The sequence below is a fragment of the Centroberyx affinis genome, unplaced genomic scaffold (genome assembly GCF_046629955.1).
Source record: "Centroberyx affinis isolate AG114_WGS23_722 - 3 ecotype Tasmania unplaced genomic scaffold, CSIRO-AGI_Caff_v1 ptg004315l_1, whole genome shotgun sequence".
NCBI lineage: Eukaryota > Metazoa > Chordata > Actinopteri > Beryciformes > Berycidae > Centroberyx > Centroberyx affinis.
In genome coordinates, this window is record NW_027282025.1 from 24,311 (window position 1) to 43,322 (window position 19,012).

The window sequence follows — 19,012 nt, forward strand, 5'->3', positions numbered from 1 at the left end:
GACTTCTTATATAACATTGTGATGCTATTTAATATGTTGTGTTCTATGAATTTACATCATTAAGATGTAGATGTAGTAAGTCAGCCTAAAACGGTGAGTAAACTCTGTTCCACAAATTAAAAGTTGGGTAAACTGAGGTTAAGCGGGTTTACCCTCCGCTACATCCCTGCCCACTACCACCAAAAGTGTCAATTTCTGCACATGCCTTTTCCCCTCTCTCTCTCTCTCTGTTTCTCTCTCTGTCTCTCTCCTTCACACACACACACACACACACACACACAGACACACACACACACAGTTTGACAATCTCCTCACACCTACCGTATTTGACCTGTGCGATGTCCCCCACCACTATGTCAGCCACAGGCAGCTGTATGACCTGGCTGCCGCGGACCACCTGGAACTTCTGCTCCTGCTCGATGCGGCTCTGCAGCCCGCGGAACTGCTTCTCCTTCGACCAGTCATTGAAGGCCGTCACCAGCACCACACACACCACAGACAACAGGATGGCCGCGCCCTCAATCCAGCCGGCCTCCGACTCGCCCTCGTCCTCTGCCCCGCCTGACGCCGCGCCACAGGCTGTAATGGAGGTAGGAGGGGAAAGAGACACAGTTGAACCATTTATTTACAGTATGAACACATCAAAATAAAAAAAATACATGTAAATAAGTAGTATGAAATGAATAAGAGTGTCATCAGAGCACACACACACAGGAGAGGGACAACTATGTCTGCGTGTGTGTGTGTGTGTGTGTGTGTGTGTGTGTGCGTGCGCGCATATGTGTACTGTATTTACATGCATGAAATTTCCCCATCTCTGTGCTCAATGTAAAATAAAACAATCCTGGGCTGAAATGACCTTCAGAGAATTCACTCTGCTTTCTCCTCGCCTCTCCATTCATCTGCTGCTCTGCAAATGAACGGCCAGCAGTCTACTGGCTGTGCGGTGATAGACTGCAGTATATTTGGGAATGAATCAAGGCCTATTCCCAGTCCTCTGCATGCCGCTTTATGTATTACTCTGGGAGCCACTGAGCTCCACACTCCTGGCTAGCTGACTTCAAAAGCCCCCAGAGGGGTGATTTGCTTTGGTCTATAAAACACTGGCAGCTCACTGGGAAACAATGCAGACGCCATATTATAGACATTATGAATACCACAGGGCCTGATTTAACCAAGAGCTAGACTCCAAAAAGTGATACGCACTCTTGTGTTGTTTTTTTTGTTTTTTTAAATAATACCTTTCTGTGAATTAATGCTGGGGAGTATAGGGGGGTTCAATAGATATGATGATCATTAACTGCTTCCATCCGAGGTGGAGCTACAGTTGCATACAGCAATTACGACAGGACACATTTCTCCTCTGTCCTCTATGGGGAGCCAATACCCCTGTGCATATATGCACACACACACACACATTCATGCAAGTGTTATCAACAGCGAGAGAGTGAGTGTTCTTGTATGTGTGAAAGGCAGAGAAAACCAAGGATCCTAACCATTACCAGTGATGTTTCGACATGAAGAAATTTAGATCTAACGGTTTGGGGGAAATTAGTACCTGATTTTGATGATTTTTTTCAAGATTCAGAGTATCTAGTCAGAAAGAACTCATCTATTTCTGTAAAGATAATGCTACATTCAGGCAGCCTGGGGAGGTTATTTGTGCACATCAGTGAAGGCATTCTAAAATGTAATGGCCTGCTCAGAATAATCACCACTAACAATGGTTAATAATGGCTCTATCAAAGTAATGGCTACATGGAGAAACGGCTGTCAAGAAAAAAGAGTTTTCAAGTGAAAGGAATTATCATTTCTCTGTTCTAGTGAAGAGAAGCATAAACTAGTAAAACAGGCATGATATAATGATGACTAGTGCAGTAAGCATTTAGGAACAATTTTGCTCAAGTTCAGTGCTGGTTTGACAGTCCAATACAGATAGTGAGTTCAGTAGCTGTCCATGGTTCTGATAGTACAGCCCTTAGCATTCAGAAGCGTAAGACACACACACACAAACTCTGACTCTGTCTCTCACACACACAGAGACACACACACAATTATGCAGAAAGTTTGTAGCTGTCCATGGTGCTGAAGCACTAACTGTTACCCCACTAGAAAGTTTTACATTCTGAACACTCAAGCCTGGCAAAGCACAAAATATTACAACTTATGCAGCTGATATACAACCTTTCACTGTTCAGGTGACAAGGACACGATTTCATTTAAATAAGTTACAGGTGGTTTGGCTTCATTAAAATGCTACAAGGCCACTACAGCCACACCTTGGTGTTTTCTGACTTGTGGCTCCTGATTTTATTTTTTATTTTTGTATTTTTAGGGCTTCTGTTTTCTCGCATGTTGTGTGTTCGATACAGAGGCAATTAAGAGCTTTCACATTTAACTGCAGCTCGACCCTTTCATATGTAAATGAGAATCAAGTCATCCCACCACCATTCCTATTTCTGGATCGCAAAGCTTTTTTTGACCTATTAATAAACAAACCGGTAAACCAGCGGGGCAGTGGGAGGTGGGAGGTGGGGTTGTTGGATCTCCACTGTTCTCTATTTGTTGCTTTTTGTCTTTTTCTTTTTTTTCCTCTATTTTGTCACCCTCTTTCTCTCTCTCTCTCTCTCTCTCTCTCTCTCTCTCGCTCTCTCTCTCTGTCTGTGTATGTGCCTCTCACCATCTCTGTATATGTCTTTCCATCTAACTAACACACACACACACACACACACACACACAAACACACACACACGCACACACATCCATTCGGTGTGTTTCTGAATAAGGTGATTCCGAGTCGCATGCATTCATATCTATGTGAATCGCTCTGTTATTCACATCTATTCATATCCGCAGGAGTTTATATGCTGATTTAGATTCATATGTATTCATGTCATTCAAGTATGAGAGCAGGCTTGCATATCGGCACATCTTTTTGCTGCAAGTTAAAGGGAGGCCTGATTATGTATCTGCAGATGGACGCAGTTATTAGCATAATGATTCCTTTGGCATTTCTCTGCTTTATTTTGACTGGCTACGCAGAGAGCTCATTCACAAAGCGATGCAGCTCAAAAGACACACAGAGAAGAAGCAAAGTATGTGGAGCACTGTTCTTGATTGCTGGTGAAATTCCAATTAACCAGCAAATTCACTACTATTTGGCAACTACAAAACGTATTAACTTACAAACTATTTGACTAACTACTAAACTTACCAACAATCTAATGACTGAAAGTAACTGATTAGGGTGGCGACTATTTCCTAGATCTCTGGCTTGCTGACATTTCTACTTCCAGAGGAGTTTCTAAAAATCTGAAATGATCATTGGCTCCTTTTGCAGGGTAACTGAATGCCATTACTGCAATAGTGCTGGGAGCAGTGATTGATATCGCTGACTCAGCACCTCGTTATGGCCTTTGTCTTCATTTCCTGTTTCATGGCTCACAGCGCTGATGTATGGGCACTGGGAGCTCAAGGTTATTTCTCTACTCAACACTTCATTAACCTCCGCAGTCACACTGTACAGATTTTCTGGTAAGTGTGTGTGCACACATGTGGGTGTGAGTGTGTGTGTCCACGGGTGCTGTAATGTCAGAGTGATGTCACCAGTCAGTCAGTTACTGTATTTAGCGATTATATTTTCTGCTGCTCTCTCCAATACGGTGGAGAAAGGCGTTTGGGTTTGTGCATGTATGTGTGTGTTTCAGGACCTGAAAACAGTGGTACTCACACTCTCCGCTGCTCTCTCCGGGAGGGTGGTAGAAGGAGAGGCCCAGGGAGATCAGGGCGGCAAGCTCCAGGATGATGAGGGTGACGTCCTGCAGGGCCTCCCATACCAGCTGCAGGAAGGTTTTTGGCTTCTTTGGAGGTATCAGGTTCTTCCCAAATATTTCTTTTCTCTTCTCCAGGTCAGCTGGAGCACCCGCAAGACCTGGGAAAGGGAGAGAGGAGAGGGCAATATTCTATTGCACAAACTAATGGCCATGCAACGATGATGGGCACCTTCTATGTAGGAGAGAGAGAGCATATGACATTTCTAGGAGGCCATTTAATTGACTGCCTTTGGCTGTAAATTTTGAGAATGTCCAAATCTACATTCGTCAGGCCGATCATGCCAAGCTGATGTTTACTGTTGAATGAAATTAACTAAATTGTAAGACAAGTTATCTGTAGTTCAGATCACTTAAAAAGTGACCAAAGTGTCTCTCTCACTTTCTCTCTCTCTCTCTCTCTCTCTCTCTCACACACACACACACACACACACACACACACACACACACACACACACACGCACACAAAGCATCTCTAATTACCAGTTTGAGTCATGGTATGCTCTGGCTGTGCGTTCCTTATATAATGCTGCTCAAGAGATGAGGGCCTTGCTTTCTGACCTCATCCACCTCCTCACACACCATGAACTACATAAATATATCTCTCTCTCTCTCATCTTAAAAAAAAGAAAAAAACGTAATACAAGCTCCAGGCACAAAATACTGTTACAATATGGTTTAGGAAATTATTCTCATAGATAGCTCACTCTAGATTACAGCATAAGGGTTAATTACATCTAATGTCAAGGGTGTAGTAACTAATTAGAATTATTCGGATTGCTACAATTGAGATTCTTGAGATTCTTTTTTGAGTGCTTGAGTCAATATATTTTCTTTTAAATAAGTATGTTTTGCCTGAAGTAACGTTAATTTACTGTAATGTTAAATGCATGCCGCGTTAACTTTAGCCAAAAAGCTGTCCATCCAGCTACTGTAATATTGGTTTGTGCTTGCCCGGTTGCCGTCTTGCTAGTTCGCTAGCCTTGTTACCAAGTTGGATAGCAATGTGGCAAAAGAAACATCAGTGTTGTAACATTGCTGCACACACACACACTCACACACACACACACAGCTACAAGCATACAGTGCATATTCCGTCTCTCTCGGTCTCTCTTTCTCTCTCTCTCTCCCTCTCTGTCTCCCCCTCACAACCACACACATAAGCACAGCATTATGTGATGTATGGTGCGTCACTGGGCCTCCCTGGTGTGGCCCGGGATTGCACCTGATAGCATCACAGCTGCATGACACTGATTCACATATATATATATGTGACTCCGAATTGCCATATTAACACCTGCAGAAAATAAACGATGATCTACTTCTGAACGCATCTGAATATGAATCCAGAGAAAGAGGAACAAAAGAGATTTACAGTCAAAGTTAAGAAAGAGGATGACCGAGCTGTGTGAATGCTAATGTTGAGAGAGAAAAAAGGGAGATGTAGAGATATAACAAGAGAGAAAATAGAGAAAAAACAGAGGAGATTCATATGTGTGTATGTGTGTGAGAGAGAGAGAGAGAGAGAGAGAGAGAGAGAGAGAGAGAGAGAGAGAGACAGAGAGAGAGAGAAAAAGAAGAAGAGGGAGAGAGAGAGGACAGAAGGAGGGCGGGCTGAAAAGAGAACAATTCCCAGCTCCTACGTAGGAGAATGCCCTGGTTACAAATAGATCATTCTATAAATAGGCTCATTACCCATTCTGTTTTAATTGTCTCCATGAGAGGATCTAGCATGCTCTCCCATTGATCTCCACAGCACCCTGCCTCACATCACACACAAACGTCTGTGTGTGTGCGCATGGGTCTGTGAGTCGTGACCACCTGCACGTGCTTTGTGTGTGTGTGTGTAAAGCTGGCAAAGCATGATTGTGTGTGTATGCATGCTAGCTCACTATCACACGATAAAACTAGTGCTCATACAGTATAATCAGGCTTTAGCCAGATCCAGTCAGTTAGATATACACACACACGCGCACATGCACACACACACACACACGCACACACACGCACACGCACACACACGCACACACAGACACACACACACACACACACACACACGCACACACACACACACACACACACACACACACACACACACACACACACACACACACACACACACACACACGCACATGCAACTTATCCATAACCTTCTCTCTCTTTCTCTTTGGCAAGAACAGGTACATATCAGCTAAGCCATATTTTCACCCACTACTGCATCCACATTTTTTTTTTCTGCAGAGATTTGCACTCCATGTACAATCCATCAAGACTATGGGGGTTAAAAAAATAAATACATATGCTAATCTTCCTATTCCATTTCTATTTGCATCTGTCCAGAGACAAGGGAGCTAGTTATAGCATGCAAATGCACCATTCTGCACAAGGGCAGCAATCACTTCACATTAAAATACAACTTACTGCTCTCCTCAGCAGTTTCTGTTATGTGATAGGTACTGTATGAGACGGTGCTTAGGTGCAGCATGATGTTTAACCTTGTTAAGTGTTTTTTACTGTGCTCTCCTTAAATGCCCTAGAGATGTGAGCTATGCTGCAATCAGTCTCTTTCATCATTAAATACTAACGCTCATTGCTTCCTGGATTGCTCTTTGCTACATTATCATTACTTCCTGGATCACTGATCACTGCTTACTGCACAAGATTCATTTGCCAGATTATGAAATATTGTACACTGAATGCTGTGAGCCCACGTAACTGTTCTGGCAGTGGATTTTGAGGAGGCAGTAAAAGAGCAGAAAAACTCTGCAGCAATTCTCATTAGAGGAGTCGCAACAATCTCAGAACTCAGAGTCTTTGGGAAGGTTCAGATAGGCATGTGCAGGCGTTCATAACCAAGTAGTAAAACCCAAACATGGTATCATGATAATTTTATGTTTGTAAACTATATATTGAAAGTACATGAACAATAGATGGAAATACATAGGGAACTCCAGGTTTAATGGTAATCTATTTTAGTACAGCTAATTCTAATTCTTCTAATCAAAGTTCAAACAGTGAAAGGCTTTTGGAAAGGGAATTTGAGGAAACCTATTTAGAATTAGATGATAAGTGACACACTATCATTAGCAAATGGATTACAGCTCCTTGTAAGATTGTAAAATGATTGAATTGAAAATATATTGCCCCCATTGTGAGGACTGAGGTGAATCTGCACCTGTTTTTAGAGAGCATGTAAAGAAGAAAGAAATGCTGTGCTGGTCAGGGATCACACGTTGTCATGGTAACTATAACTTAAAACAGGCAGTCCTGCATTCTGGTGGCTCAGCAGGTTAAGGTGAAAGCCATATACTGTACCAGCAATGCATCATGGGTTCTAATCTTACTAATGACCTTTGTTGCATACCATCAAATTTCTCTCTCCCATCTTTCCAGTCACTTTCCAGTTACTGCATACTAATTGAGCAGAAATGTCATAATAATACTGTATATGAGACCTGCTATGCATGATTGTTTGCCAATAAAGAGCTACTGTTATAGCGCCCAGGGCCAATGACAAAACTTGTGATTATGTTATCTTATGACTTATGCTAATGACTGCTCCATAAATGATCATTATGGGCCCCTGGGCTCAGGGCTGAGAACATCTGTCCCAACTCCCATAATTTAAGAGAAAAATTGGTCTGTTACCAGCACCTCTACTCTCAGATGCAAAAGGAAAATTGACCCTGAATGTTGGGATGGTAATAACACCAGGGCCCTAATATTCTCATAATAAGCTACTACATAATTAAAAACAGAAGGGTTGCACAACTATTTTATTTACGACCAAAGATCTACAGACAATTTTTAAAACTTTGAGGTGAAACTTAAACTTAGACACAGGCTCCCCCACTGTTCTTACTCTATAATTCATGGGTTGTAATGCGCTGGTCTGTCAAATGCAGCAGGATCTGGGATCTAAATCCGTTTTGACAAATGGTACCTACCCACCATCCAGCTGTTTCCAAACAGACAAGGCAGGGACATTTAAAAAACTCCATGCCATCCTTTCTGCATGAGAGGAAATGGGATTTTTTCAGTCAGAGGGAACATGATGGCATATTCTAACAGTTGGCCCTTTTTTGTCAGCCGCTAAAAATAGATCTCCATGGAAACGCTATGCATCCCACACGTTGAGTGGAAAGACCCGAGACTCTGAACCTTGGAGAATATGTGCTTGTGTGTGTGTATATGTGTCTGAGCGTGTGCGTGCGTGCGTGTACATGTATGTGTGTGTGTGTGTGTGTGTGTGTTCAGAGAGAAAGAAATGAAGATACAGAGAGAAAAGAGGTGATGTCCTCTAAATGTCCTTGGGAAATCAGCATGACATGGTAGAACAATAAACATAAAGCACATGTAAAAAACCTTACAAAATCGTCAATCAACTCTTTACATAATGGATTGAATCACAGTACTTTCAGTTTGTCTGCTTAGGTTGCAGCAGGCAGATATTAATCAGATAGTACTATTTTTTCTGTCTTCATGTCTTCCTGTCTGTCTGTCTGAACTTAATTGTTTTTTTCTCAAAATGCTGTGAACCACCATGTCCAAAACATGTCACCATGGCAACAGGCTCCTATGATGATGATCACGATGATGATGACACAAAATATTGATGTTGTCTTTTTTATTCTGCAGCAAATCAATAGTCGGGACATGTATTCCTCATGTCACACCATTTAAAAAGAGAGGAGAGAGCAGGAAAGGAAGAGGAAAAGAGTGAGAGGGTGAAAGATTGACTGAAAGAGTGAGAAAAAGAGAGATGGAGTGATAAGGAGAGAAACAGAGAACGAGAGTAGGTTGGACGTACAGTACAGTAACTCTATGAATAATAATCCATCAGTGGCTAAAAGGTGGATAATTATCCTGCTCTTATTAGAAGATGGAGAGACAGAGAAATGTGTCACAGCGTCCTTGAGAATCACCTCCGTAATAATGGCACCATTTTTAATGAAAGGAGAGGTTTGTTACTGTACATACAAAGACAGAAAATAGTAGCAATAACCTACTGGGGCAGATATCTTAGAAGACGACTACAAAAAAAAAAAAAACCTTTTTGTAATGGCTGTGTGGAAGTAAATAACAGTAAAGCAGCACAGAAAGAGGAGAGAGAGGGATGGAAAGAAGTATGGGAGATTAACAGAAAAATAGGAAGGAGCAGACGGAGACGAGGACGGGGAAGAGAAAGCAAAGGAGATACTGTATGTCTCTTGATTCATTCTAGAAAGGTGGTGGGCTTGAATACATTATGTAAGGAAAGGGAAAAGATAATGTAGTGCTGACTTATTAGTCATTTAGTGCTACTTAGAGGACAGAATGTACTAGATCCTGGATGGTTTTACATTAGCGTTTCGTAATTTCACATGGATCACATACATTATGTAGAATAGCATGACCAAAGATTTCAGATTGATCTATATACTGTACTTTTATAGGGTTTTTAGAAATTCAGAACAAATTTGAGTGTTACAACCAAATATCGTACCAATTTAAGACCAAGGCGAAAAGCAACCGGGGGGACCAATCACACTTAAGATAGAGGCAAGGCAGAATTAACATGTACTATGGGTGAAATGCTGAGTTAAGTCAACTGCTCAGGTTGACAACTGCTGCCCTATGTCACACTGTGGCTCCCCTCTCCTCTCTGCTTCCAGCAAAGAGGGCATAGTGTAATTTACCCCTAGGACATGTAGAGCAAGGTAGTGAGGCAGACACACACACACACACACACACACACACACACACTCACACGCAAGTACACATGTGAGCGCACACACATACATACATGAAATGCAGTGAGTCACACATACATGCAGACTTGCACTTTTATTTACGGACAATTAAGCAGTCACATTCTCCCAGGCCAAACACGCAAGCAGACATATATAAGTATATATACATAAACAGGCAACTGGACAAATGCATAGTCACATTTCATGGGCAGTCACACAGGCGCAAGCACACACACACACACACACACACACACACACACACACACACAAATACACGCAGATCGACGCAGATCTATCATTCACACCCCTAAGGACAGCTCCATCTAAAAGGAAATGGAGTGGAAAGTGACACTGAGCAATTTCTGACACCATGTCTCTCCCATCATGACAGTGCGTGTGTATGTGTGAGCGTGTGTATGTGTGTGCATCATGACACCATATCACAACCTATTATAGTATGTTCTGCTGGTGTGAACAAAGAGACAGATCAGTCTAATGAAGGTGGCAGATCAACTGCGCCTAGGAGAAACAAACTCCAGAAAGGGGATCAGTGGCTGCTGGGATGAGGACAGACACAGAGCGAGCCTTCTGAGCCCGTGTTTACCAAGATCTTCACATTTAGCAAGCAGCGCTCAACAGATGCTTAGGGGAGCCTTGGTCACAATTGCAGCTTTTACAGTGCAACTACTGCAGACCTGGCGCACTGCTGCTGAAGTTGAAATATCTTTAATTTTCAGAACACAGCAAGCTGACTACTAACAACACCTTTAGTTCTCCATACTATAGGACTTTCCATAGTAAAGGAAAAGAAGCCATTACATCCAAACTTATTATTTGATGCCGCAAATTTGTATTAATATGTAAAAAAAAGGCTCAAATGCCACAGCATTTTTTAATGGTCTAGGCCAGCACAAATCAAATATATGTCACAATGATTATAATAAAGTACAGTATACAATAATAATGGCAACAAAGATGATGATGACAATGATACCTGTCAGTCTCTCATCAAGCTAGTTAATAAAAGTGTATCTATAATTTTGTGTGTGTGTGTGTGTGTGTCTGTGTGTGGGGGCAGCTGCACAAGTGGGTGAGTTTTGCTGTCAGGCACTGTGCTCTATGAGTGTGACTCATGGAGGAGATAGAGTAGAGTGAGGAGAACAGCTCACAGCACATACGCACGCACACACTCACACACACACAAACACAAGCACATACACACAGCTCACAGCACAGGCTAACCAATAATTATTTAGTAATCCTGCTGTATATATGGGCGAAAATGAAAATTACATAGGAGCAACTGGATAGTAAAGAGTTGCATATAAACAGATTGAACAATGCATCCTAAATTGATTTTATCCATTAATATGTAGTGACCCAAAATGAACAGCCTGAACAGCCTCTTCTATTTTAATGAAAGATACTTCTTGTAGGGTTTTCATATTAAAACATGTTAAATAGCTGTGATTATTAATCTAATGATAGGCAAAACGCCATTACAAACAACAACACCAAATATCTGCTGTGTGCTCTCATGTCATACAATTTGATGATCCTTCAAAATCAAAATTCATTTCACAATTACTGTGTAAATTCTGTACATGGGTGATCTCTGGATCCACTGTATATAAACAGGTCTGTGAGTAGACCTGAAATGTGTGTGTGTGTGTGTGTGTGTGTGTGTGTGTGTGTCTGTGTGTGTGTGTGTGTGTGTTGTGTACTGTGTGTTGTAGACTTGAGGAGAAAAGTCTCTTCTCATGATAAAGCGCAATGTGTTTTCATTTAACCCACTGCGGGTAAATAGAAGTTTTCTCACTGACTTATTAGTCATTTAGTGTAGGTGTTCCACCCTCTGAGCCTCAAACACAGTAACGTTAGCTGGCCCGACTGCCCTAGATGTGCACACAACATTAATGAGACATCTGTTTACAGCCACTGTGTGCGGGTGTGTATGTGTGTGTGTGTGTGTGTGTGTGTGGATGTGGGGGTGTGTGTGGATGGTGTGTGAGTGCGTTTAGACACAACTGATTAGTGATAAGGGCAAAGTGTAATGGGGGCAGTAACTTCATCCTGTAATTCCAGACTGGTCAACCATTCATTCAATCAATCAATCTACCCATGTATCCTTCCATTCATCCATCTATTATCCATCTATCCATCCATTCCTCTATCCATCCATCTATCCACCCATCCGTCTGTCTTTCCTTCCATCCCTCCATCCACCTATATGTCACTCAGCCAATCTGTCAGCTAAACATTCATTCAGTCAATTCATGGATCTTTTCATAATTCATAATTCAGTGTGTCAGTCTATCAGTATCATTAGTATTATACTCTTTCCCTCATAGAAACTGCAAAATGATAAAGAGCTGTTGTGTTGGTAGCTGAGCTGTCATCACCCGTCTTCTGCTCTTCTCATCTGTCTCTGTCTCTCTCTCTCTCTCTCTCTCACACACACAGACACAGACACACACACACACACGCAGAAGAAACACACCTGTCCCCTGCTCCTCTCATGTGTGACCAGACTGTCGGTACAGTTATGTAGGAACTGCTGTATGCATGACTGCAGAAATATAGGAACGCTCTGACGGCTTTCACACTATAGATTTAGAACTCAAAAATGACATTCACATTTACGAATAGGAGGCACTGAAACAATCTGACTCAATCACACAGTGATGTGTGATTCACAAGTTCTGAGTTCATTTTGAATAATTCCTCAGTGAACTGGATTGATTGTGATGGTGGAAGAGATGCATCCATGTTAACATTACTCTGACATTGTAGCTGTGGTCTTAGGGCTTTACCCAGCCTTACCTGACTAGGTGCTGTTGCACATAATGTGCACATATATGTGCATACTCACACAAACCAGCCTCCCCCCCTACCCCACCCCCTTGGGAGTGAAAACGGAGAGTATCCGGGGCCAACAGGCTGAAAGGGAGAGTGACAGTGGCCTATCTCCTGTCTCCCGTCTGGGTGTCAGTCTCTGGTTTCGCCCTTGGGCTCAGATGAGCTCCGGACACAATAGGGACAGCCATTAAAATTCAAACTACCAGAGCGAGTCATGAAATAGTCATGACAGGTAAGGGAAATCTACACACTCTAATGTCCCCCCATTGTCTGTCTGCTCTGGACTGGAGGCAAAATACACCTGTTTGGGCTTTGGCAAGAGAGGTATGATGATTAGGGTGAAACGTCAATTGTTATTTGTTGTTTGTTGCACTATGCTTTTAAATAATATTCTAACAATATTACTACTACTACTACTAATAATAATGGCTGTTAAAATGCTATATGTCAGTATTAAATAATATTTTAAGATATTTATTGAAATGGAGCAGAACCTTTTGAGAAATAGATTAATGAAATGCACAAGATGAGTGATGAAATTAATTTCTACCTTTTGCAATATCTATGAGCTGACATGCCTAAAGAATTATTGCTGATTATGATTACAACGAGCTGAATAACTGCAGCACTCCCTAATACTTTTAGCTTTTCATACTTTTTATTCATATAAACATCCAGTCTTTATTCATATTAAACACCCTGTCATAGGAGCTCAAAAACACTAATGCTGCAGGGGAATTACAGCTGAGAGTTGAAAGAGTATTGATCTCTCCTTGTACTATGCAGTAGCGTTTTGATTTGAATTCAAAGTCATGTGAATGTCCCCATGAAACCCCATCAGAAAAAAACCCATCTGCTGCGCAAATGGATGCAGCTCCCTTGAAATTCCTGACATGAAACAGAGGTAGGCCTATTTATACCAGTATTCAACACAATCGATTTCCCCACATGCTGCAAAGGCTAGTCATCTGGTGCTAGCAATGATTATGTTTATGTAGAGAGGACTGAGTGAAGTATTTGTGTCATAGACTAAAAGACACACTTTTTTGTGTGAGTTACACTTCCATTATGTTAAGATATATAATAGAATACTTATTTAGTTAACACAACCAGGTGCAATAAATAATCCTTTATGTTAAAAATATCCACCTAAACATCAGTAGTTCTTGTGACCCAGAATAATAAGGAGCATTAAAAGATTATATTCAACATTCCCCAATGGAGATGCCTTCAAATCCTGACCTGCTATATGGTTCGTTGGATAAAACAGTAAGACTTACATATCAGTGTCACAAGACAAAGAACAGATACATATCTCAGTATATTGTAGAAGCTGGAATGATTTGTCGGTGCATTTAAAGATAGGCAGTGTCCAACTTTGGTGCTTTTGATCCTGGACCCTTCGGCAACTGTTACTATCTCTGTAACTATCTCGGTAGCAGCATCTCTATTCCCTTGGGCAAGGCTGCGCAGGCTTAGTTTCTGCGTTTTTTCCTTCTGTGCTTATGTTGGCATGATATTCTTTCCCACAAGATTAATTTTAAAAGTTTAGAGATGGCGGCGCTGTCCGTTAGGGCAGGACAGGGTCTATGTGTGGTTCCTGTGCCCTTGTGCAAGGCAAGGCAAGTTCTGTTGCTGTTGTTATCACTCTAAATTATTCTCCTCTACTGCATAAACTTGACGTTGAGAGATGGTGTCTCCGTGCCCTTGAGCAAGGCAGGGCTGGATCTGTTCCAAGGATCTGTTCGTGTGCCCTTGGGACGGAAATGTTTCTGTCTGTGTGTTGGCAGCAGTGGTACCACCCCTGTTCTGCCCCACAGCGGGAGTGGAGCGAGGTCATCTCAGGAAAGAGCTGACATGGAGGGAAACAAGCCGGTTATAGCCTGGGACTCTGCATATCCAGCTAAAAGCATCGCCACGCCTGTCAACTCGCTATCCATGCTCCTGGCTTCAAGCAGCCAGTTCAGATTCAGGACATTTCATAGGACAAGAACTGAATGTGGATGCATAACAGTGACCTGGGACACACTAGCATTTGGAGATGTCTAGTCAAGCACTGTACTTTTCTGGGACTAGCGAAACTTGTCTAGCAGCAGACTTTCTATGCAGGCCAGAACAAAAGTAATGAGGCGGCAGGGTGGCCTGCTGGTAGACAGCCTGTTCTGTAACTGGGAGGTTACAGGTCCAACAGCCATGTATCCTGTCCCTCAAGAGTCCCAGAGCAAGACACTGAGTCCCAACCTGCTTACTCATTGTAAGTCACTGTAAATAAGAGCATCGGCAAAATGCCTAAAATGTCAAATGTAAGTACTCTAGAAAACATGGAGAGAGAATCACACTAAACTTTAAGCAAATAATAAAAACGGGAGTTTATTTTTGGCCTTGACCTTGATCAACATCATCCGGTAAAATTGTATCAGCTTAATTCAATCCAAAGCCAAGGCAGTCTGCAAGCAAAATAAAATACTGTGTTGTGTCTCAATGCACTGTTGCCATTCATTAAATTGAGGCAGCTGGCAATGCACAGTGACTAGCAGTCACTATGCGATATAACAGTATATAGAATGCATTAAGGCTAATTGATGTTCCTTCATGTGTGAAAGAGGACCTGCATAATACATTTAGACCAGATGTGAAACTCTTAATGCCTGTGATATTATAGGGTAGAGAAAAAATAATCTGTAATCTCATATCTAACTTGAAGTGATAAGCGGTTTATTTTACATGGAATAAATATATAACCTGTTGAAATAAAGGAATTAAAAACAAAAAATGACTTATGTATGACTCAAAGATTCATATCATTCATAATCCAAATCTTTATAGAGTATCTACCCAGTTGGAGGTACATTCACTTTTTTACCTTTATTTCAAGGAAAGTTGCCCTTTTCTTTAGCAGCGTGCTGCTTCACACGCACACAGTTACACACTTTCACACCTGGGAGCTGCCCAGCACAACCACAGCTTTCTATTGTTCTATATTTCCACTCATGTCTATTGTACACCATTCTGTACATTATACAATACACTCACTCAGGCACACACTTGCTGCACACACACAGTTGTGAGTCAGCAGCAGACTCTATGGGAACAGGCCAGCAGAGTCTGGTTAATGGCATCTGTCCTGTTAATTTAGTCAGGCATCTCTTGGGACAGCTGACTTCACCGTGGGCCATGTCCAGTATCTATGTGTGTGTGTGTGTGTGTGTGTGTGTACCCTCTGACAAGCTGGGATTTAATAGGAGAGAGTTCTCACTGCAACAATATAACAACATCTGTATGGCATATTACATATCATACATATGTTCACTTGATTATTGCATAACAATTATATATTTGCATAACATTCAGTTTCTTTGGAAGTTTGAATAAAGCCGATTTCATAATCACTCCTCCATATAACGCCAGCCCATTTGTGCATTAGCAGGATTTTGTGGTTGTTTCATCTATTTATTTTCCATTTGTTTTTTTCGCTGTCTGACCTAGACTAATGTCTTCTAAAACAAAAAAGAAAAAAGAAATACACTGAATGTACAAAATATTAGCAGCCCCTTTCACACCATCCACGTCTCAATAGTCTCAAAGCTTCAAACTCCTTTAACTCATCTGCATGTCTTTATCTACATCTCCTCCTTTGTGAGTGGTATAGATTTAATAAGATAATCAATAAATGATAATGGCTTTTACCGGGACTCACCTCATCAGTGCATGAAAAGAGTAAGTGTCCCTAATACTCTGTACACTCAGTGTAGAGGCAAAAATCAAAGTAATCAAATCCTGATATATATATGTATTTGAGAAGAGATTGCTCTTGAAAACACATTCCAGTGGAAATGTTCACAGCCGCTATTTTTCTTTTTTGCACCTGCTCACATTACGCTTCATTAAAGATTTACATTTTTCTACCATTTCTTCAAAGATGCCTCATCTACGAGCTGAACTGCTCCTTGTAAGACCGCATCATACACTCCTTCCCCTCGGCATGTTTTAATATTACATGTAGAGCGCTACTGCAGACTGACTGACTGCTATGTGTGCCACAATACTGTTTCAGTCTGCCTCAAGGTCACTGCCACTGTACTGTAGAAGAACACCTGTGTGTGTGTGTGTGTGTGTGTGTGCGTGTGTGTGTGTGTGCGTATGTGTGTGTGTGTGTGTGTGTGTGTGTGTGCGTGTGTGTGTGTGTGTGTGTATATATATATATATATATATATATGTATATAAGTGTGTGTATGTGTGTGTGTGTGGCTGCCCATGAAGTGGTCTGCTCCCTCGCAGAGCAAAATGGCTGTGTATCATTTATAATCTGTCCTCGGAGAGCCATTTCTCTCCCTCCTTCTCTGCCTCTTCTTTTGTTCACCCCCCTCCCTTTCTCTCTCTTTCTACCACTTCCATCCCTTTTACAGAATCGTCAGCGGAGGGGAGGGGAGGGCAGAGAGGAGAGGAGAGGAGAGGAGAGGAGTTGCGGAGCAGGAGAAATTGTCCTTATTAAAGAGACGGCGGCTCCATGTGAGAGATCCCTTGTGGGACAGAGATTAAATAGACTGTGTCAGAGGGGAACGTGCTCACAGTGCTGCGACCGGAGGACGCGATTAGTATGATCATCAGGGAGGGATAGAGGAGAGGAGGAGGAGGAGGAGGAGAAGAGTGGGAGCAAGGAGGAGAGGAGGGATGAGGGACAAACAGACAAGAGGCATGGAAGAGAGGAGGAGAGGGAAAGGAGGGACGAGAGGCTGAAGAGGGGGAAGAGGAGGACCGACAGAAACATAGAAAGGAGCGCACAGACTGAAAGGTGGAATTAGTTTTATTTCAAGGGAGGGATAGAAGAGAGAAGGACTGGAAGGAGGAAAAGGAGGAGAAGATGGGGTGAAGGAAGGAAGGAGGAGAAAGGAAGGAGAAGAAAGGAGAGAGCGAGGAATGACGCGATTGGAGTCTGATATTGAAGTCGCAAGGGAGATAGAGGCGAGGTGAAGGGGGAGAGGGGGTGAGGAGGAGAAAAATGGAGAGATGGAGGACAGATGAGAGGAATACAGCAGAGTGACATATGTACTAAGAGTAATAGTAGTACTATTGATATCACAAAGGGAAACTTCTATATCACTGAAACAAGTGACAGAATACAATAATACATAATACAGTACATATGGTAGTAGAGGGAGTGCTGTAACTGCTGAAGGCAGACAGGAGGAGAGAGAATAGGAAAGATGGGAGCAAAAAAGGGAAGGGACAAATGGTCGTTGGTTTAGTTAACTCATTTTTTATAGATCTGACCCTTGCATCGCTGTCTGGACATGGAAAAATAACCTGGAATCTGGTTGCAGTATGTAATATGGAGCAAAAATGAGGCAGGAAAAATCTCAACACCCTCCTCCTTTTCTTCTCATGGTTTTCTAAGCCATTTCTCCCTCCTCCCATCCTACCTTCTATCCTCCATTCCCTCCTCTTCCTCCCCCTCCTCTTTGTCTTTTCTTTCTTTTTGTTCTCTCTCTACATCGTCTTCTGCCACTCTCCACCTTCATCCCACCCACACACACCAACAACACAACCATACACAGACACACACACACACACATACCACAGCGTCTGTGTCCTTGACAACAAGGCAATGCCATTGGTGGAAATGGATGCAACACATATAAATCATTGGCTACAGATATATGTGTGATGTACAATGATGTACTGTGTGTGTGTGTGTGTGTGTGTGTGTGTGTGTGTGTGAGAGAGAGAGAGAGAGAAGGAGAGACAGAAAGAGAGAAAGAGAGAGTGAGAGAGAAGGAGAGACAGGGAGCGAGAGAAAGAGAGAGCGAGAGAGAGTATGCTTAAGTTCTGTTAAACACTGTTTCACAAGCCAAATGTTCACCTCAGTGACTGGACTGTTTACAAAGAACCATCAACAACCCTCTCCCATGAGAAACACATGCATTGTGTATAATGTAGCCTATCATCTAGCTACCATCAACCAATGTCACCATTGGCATAAAAATATGCCATATGAGATAACAGATGGCTAAAGGTGAAACAACCCTCAATCAACTGACAGTCACCTGCATTTTTGCAAGCCATTTGCTTTGCTTGTGGAGAAGCACTGCGCTCTGTATTATTAAAAGTGAAGCAGCTCAACAGGAAAATAATTGGATTATTATCTTAGTAATTATTCAAGACATCCTAAGCACTGTCATTATTTTAACACAAAGAAAATTTATTAATAATCAAGAATCAACTTCTAAATTTTGCACATAAAACGCTCCATTAGTTTTATGTAAAAAAAAAAAAAAAAAATCAACTTTAAACATCACAAATTGTGAAAATGGTGTGCTACTTTTACAGGTTTTCTTACATTGTTACTAACTCAGTAGAGAAGTGAGAGTAGAAGAGAGACGATGAAGGTTATGGATGTAGAGCAGGTCTATTTAGGCTAGGCTGTACACTGGCCCTCTGGGATATCAACGACCAGCACACGGAAATAGAAATGGGAGCAGAGGAGATAGAGGGAGAGAGGTAAGGTAGGGTGGGAGGGAGGAGAGAAAGGGAGGTAGAGAGATAGAGGAGGAGGGAGGACAAAGAGGCAGGTAGAGAGATGAGAGATGGAGA

General features: G+C 42.0%; 1 protein-coding gene across 1 annotated transcript in view; it reads right to left on the minus strand.

The window, feature by feature from the left end:
• Positions 1 to 19,012, minus strand: part of LOC139664560 (plasma membrane calcium-transporting ATPase 2) — a gene marked incomplete at its 3' end in the record, with an annotated part of 48,394 nt that overhangs the window by 24,270 nt on the left and 5,112 nt on the right. The window contains exons 2-3 of the mRNA XM_071543414.1: positions 3,731 to 3,931; positions 322 to 579 (exon numbers count right to left, since the gene is read on the minus strand). Of these exons, the coding sequence (XP_071399515.1) occupies positions 322 to 579; positions 3,731 to 3,931 (459 nt within the window). The remainder of the gene's footprint in view (positions 1 to 321; positions 580 to 3,730; positions 3,932 to 19,012) is intronic.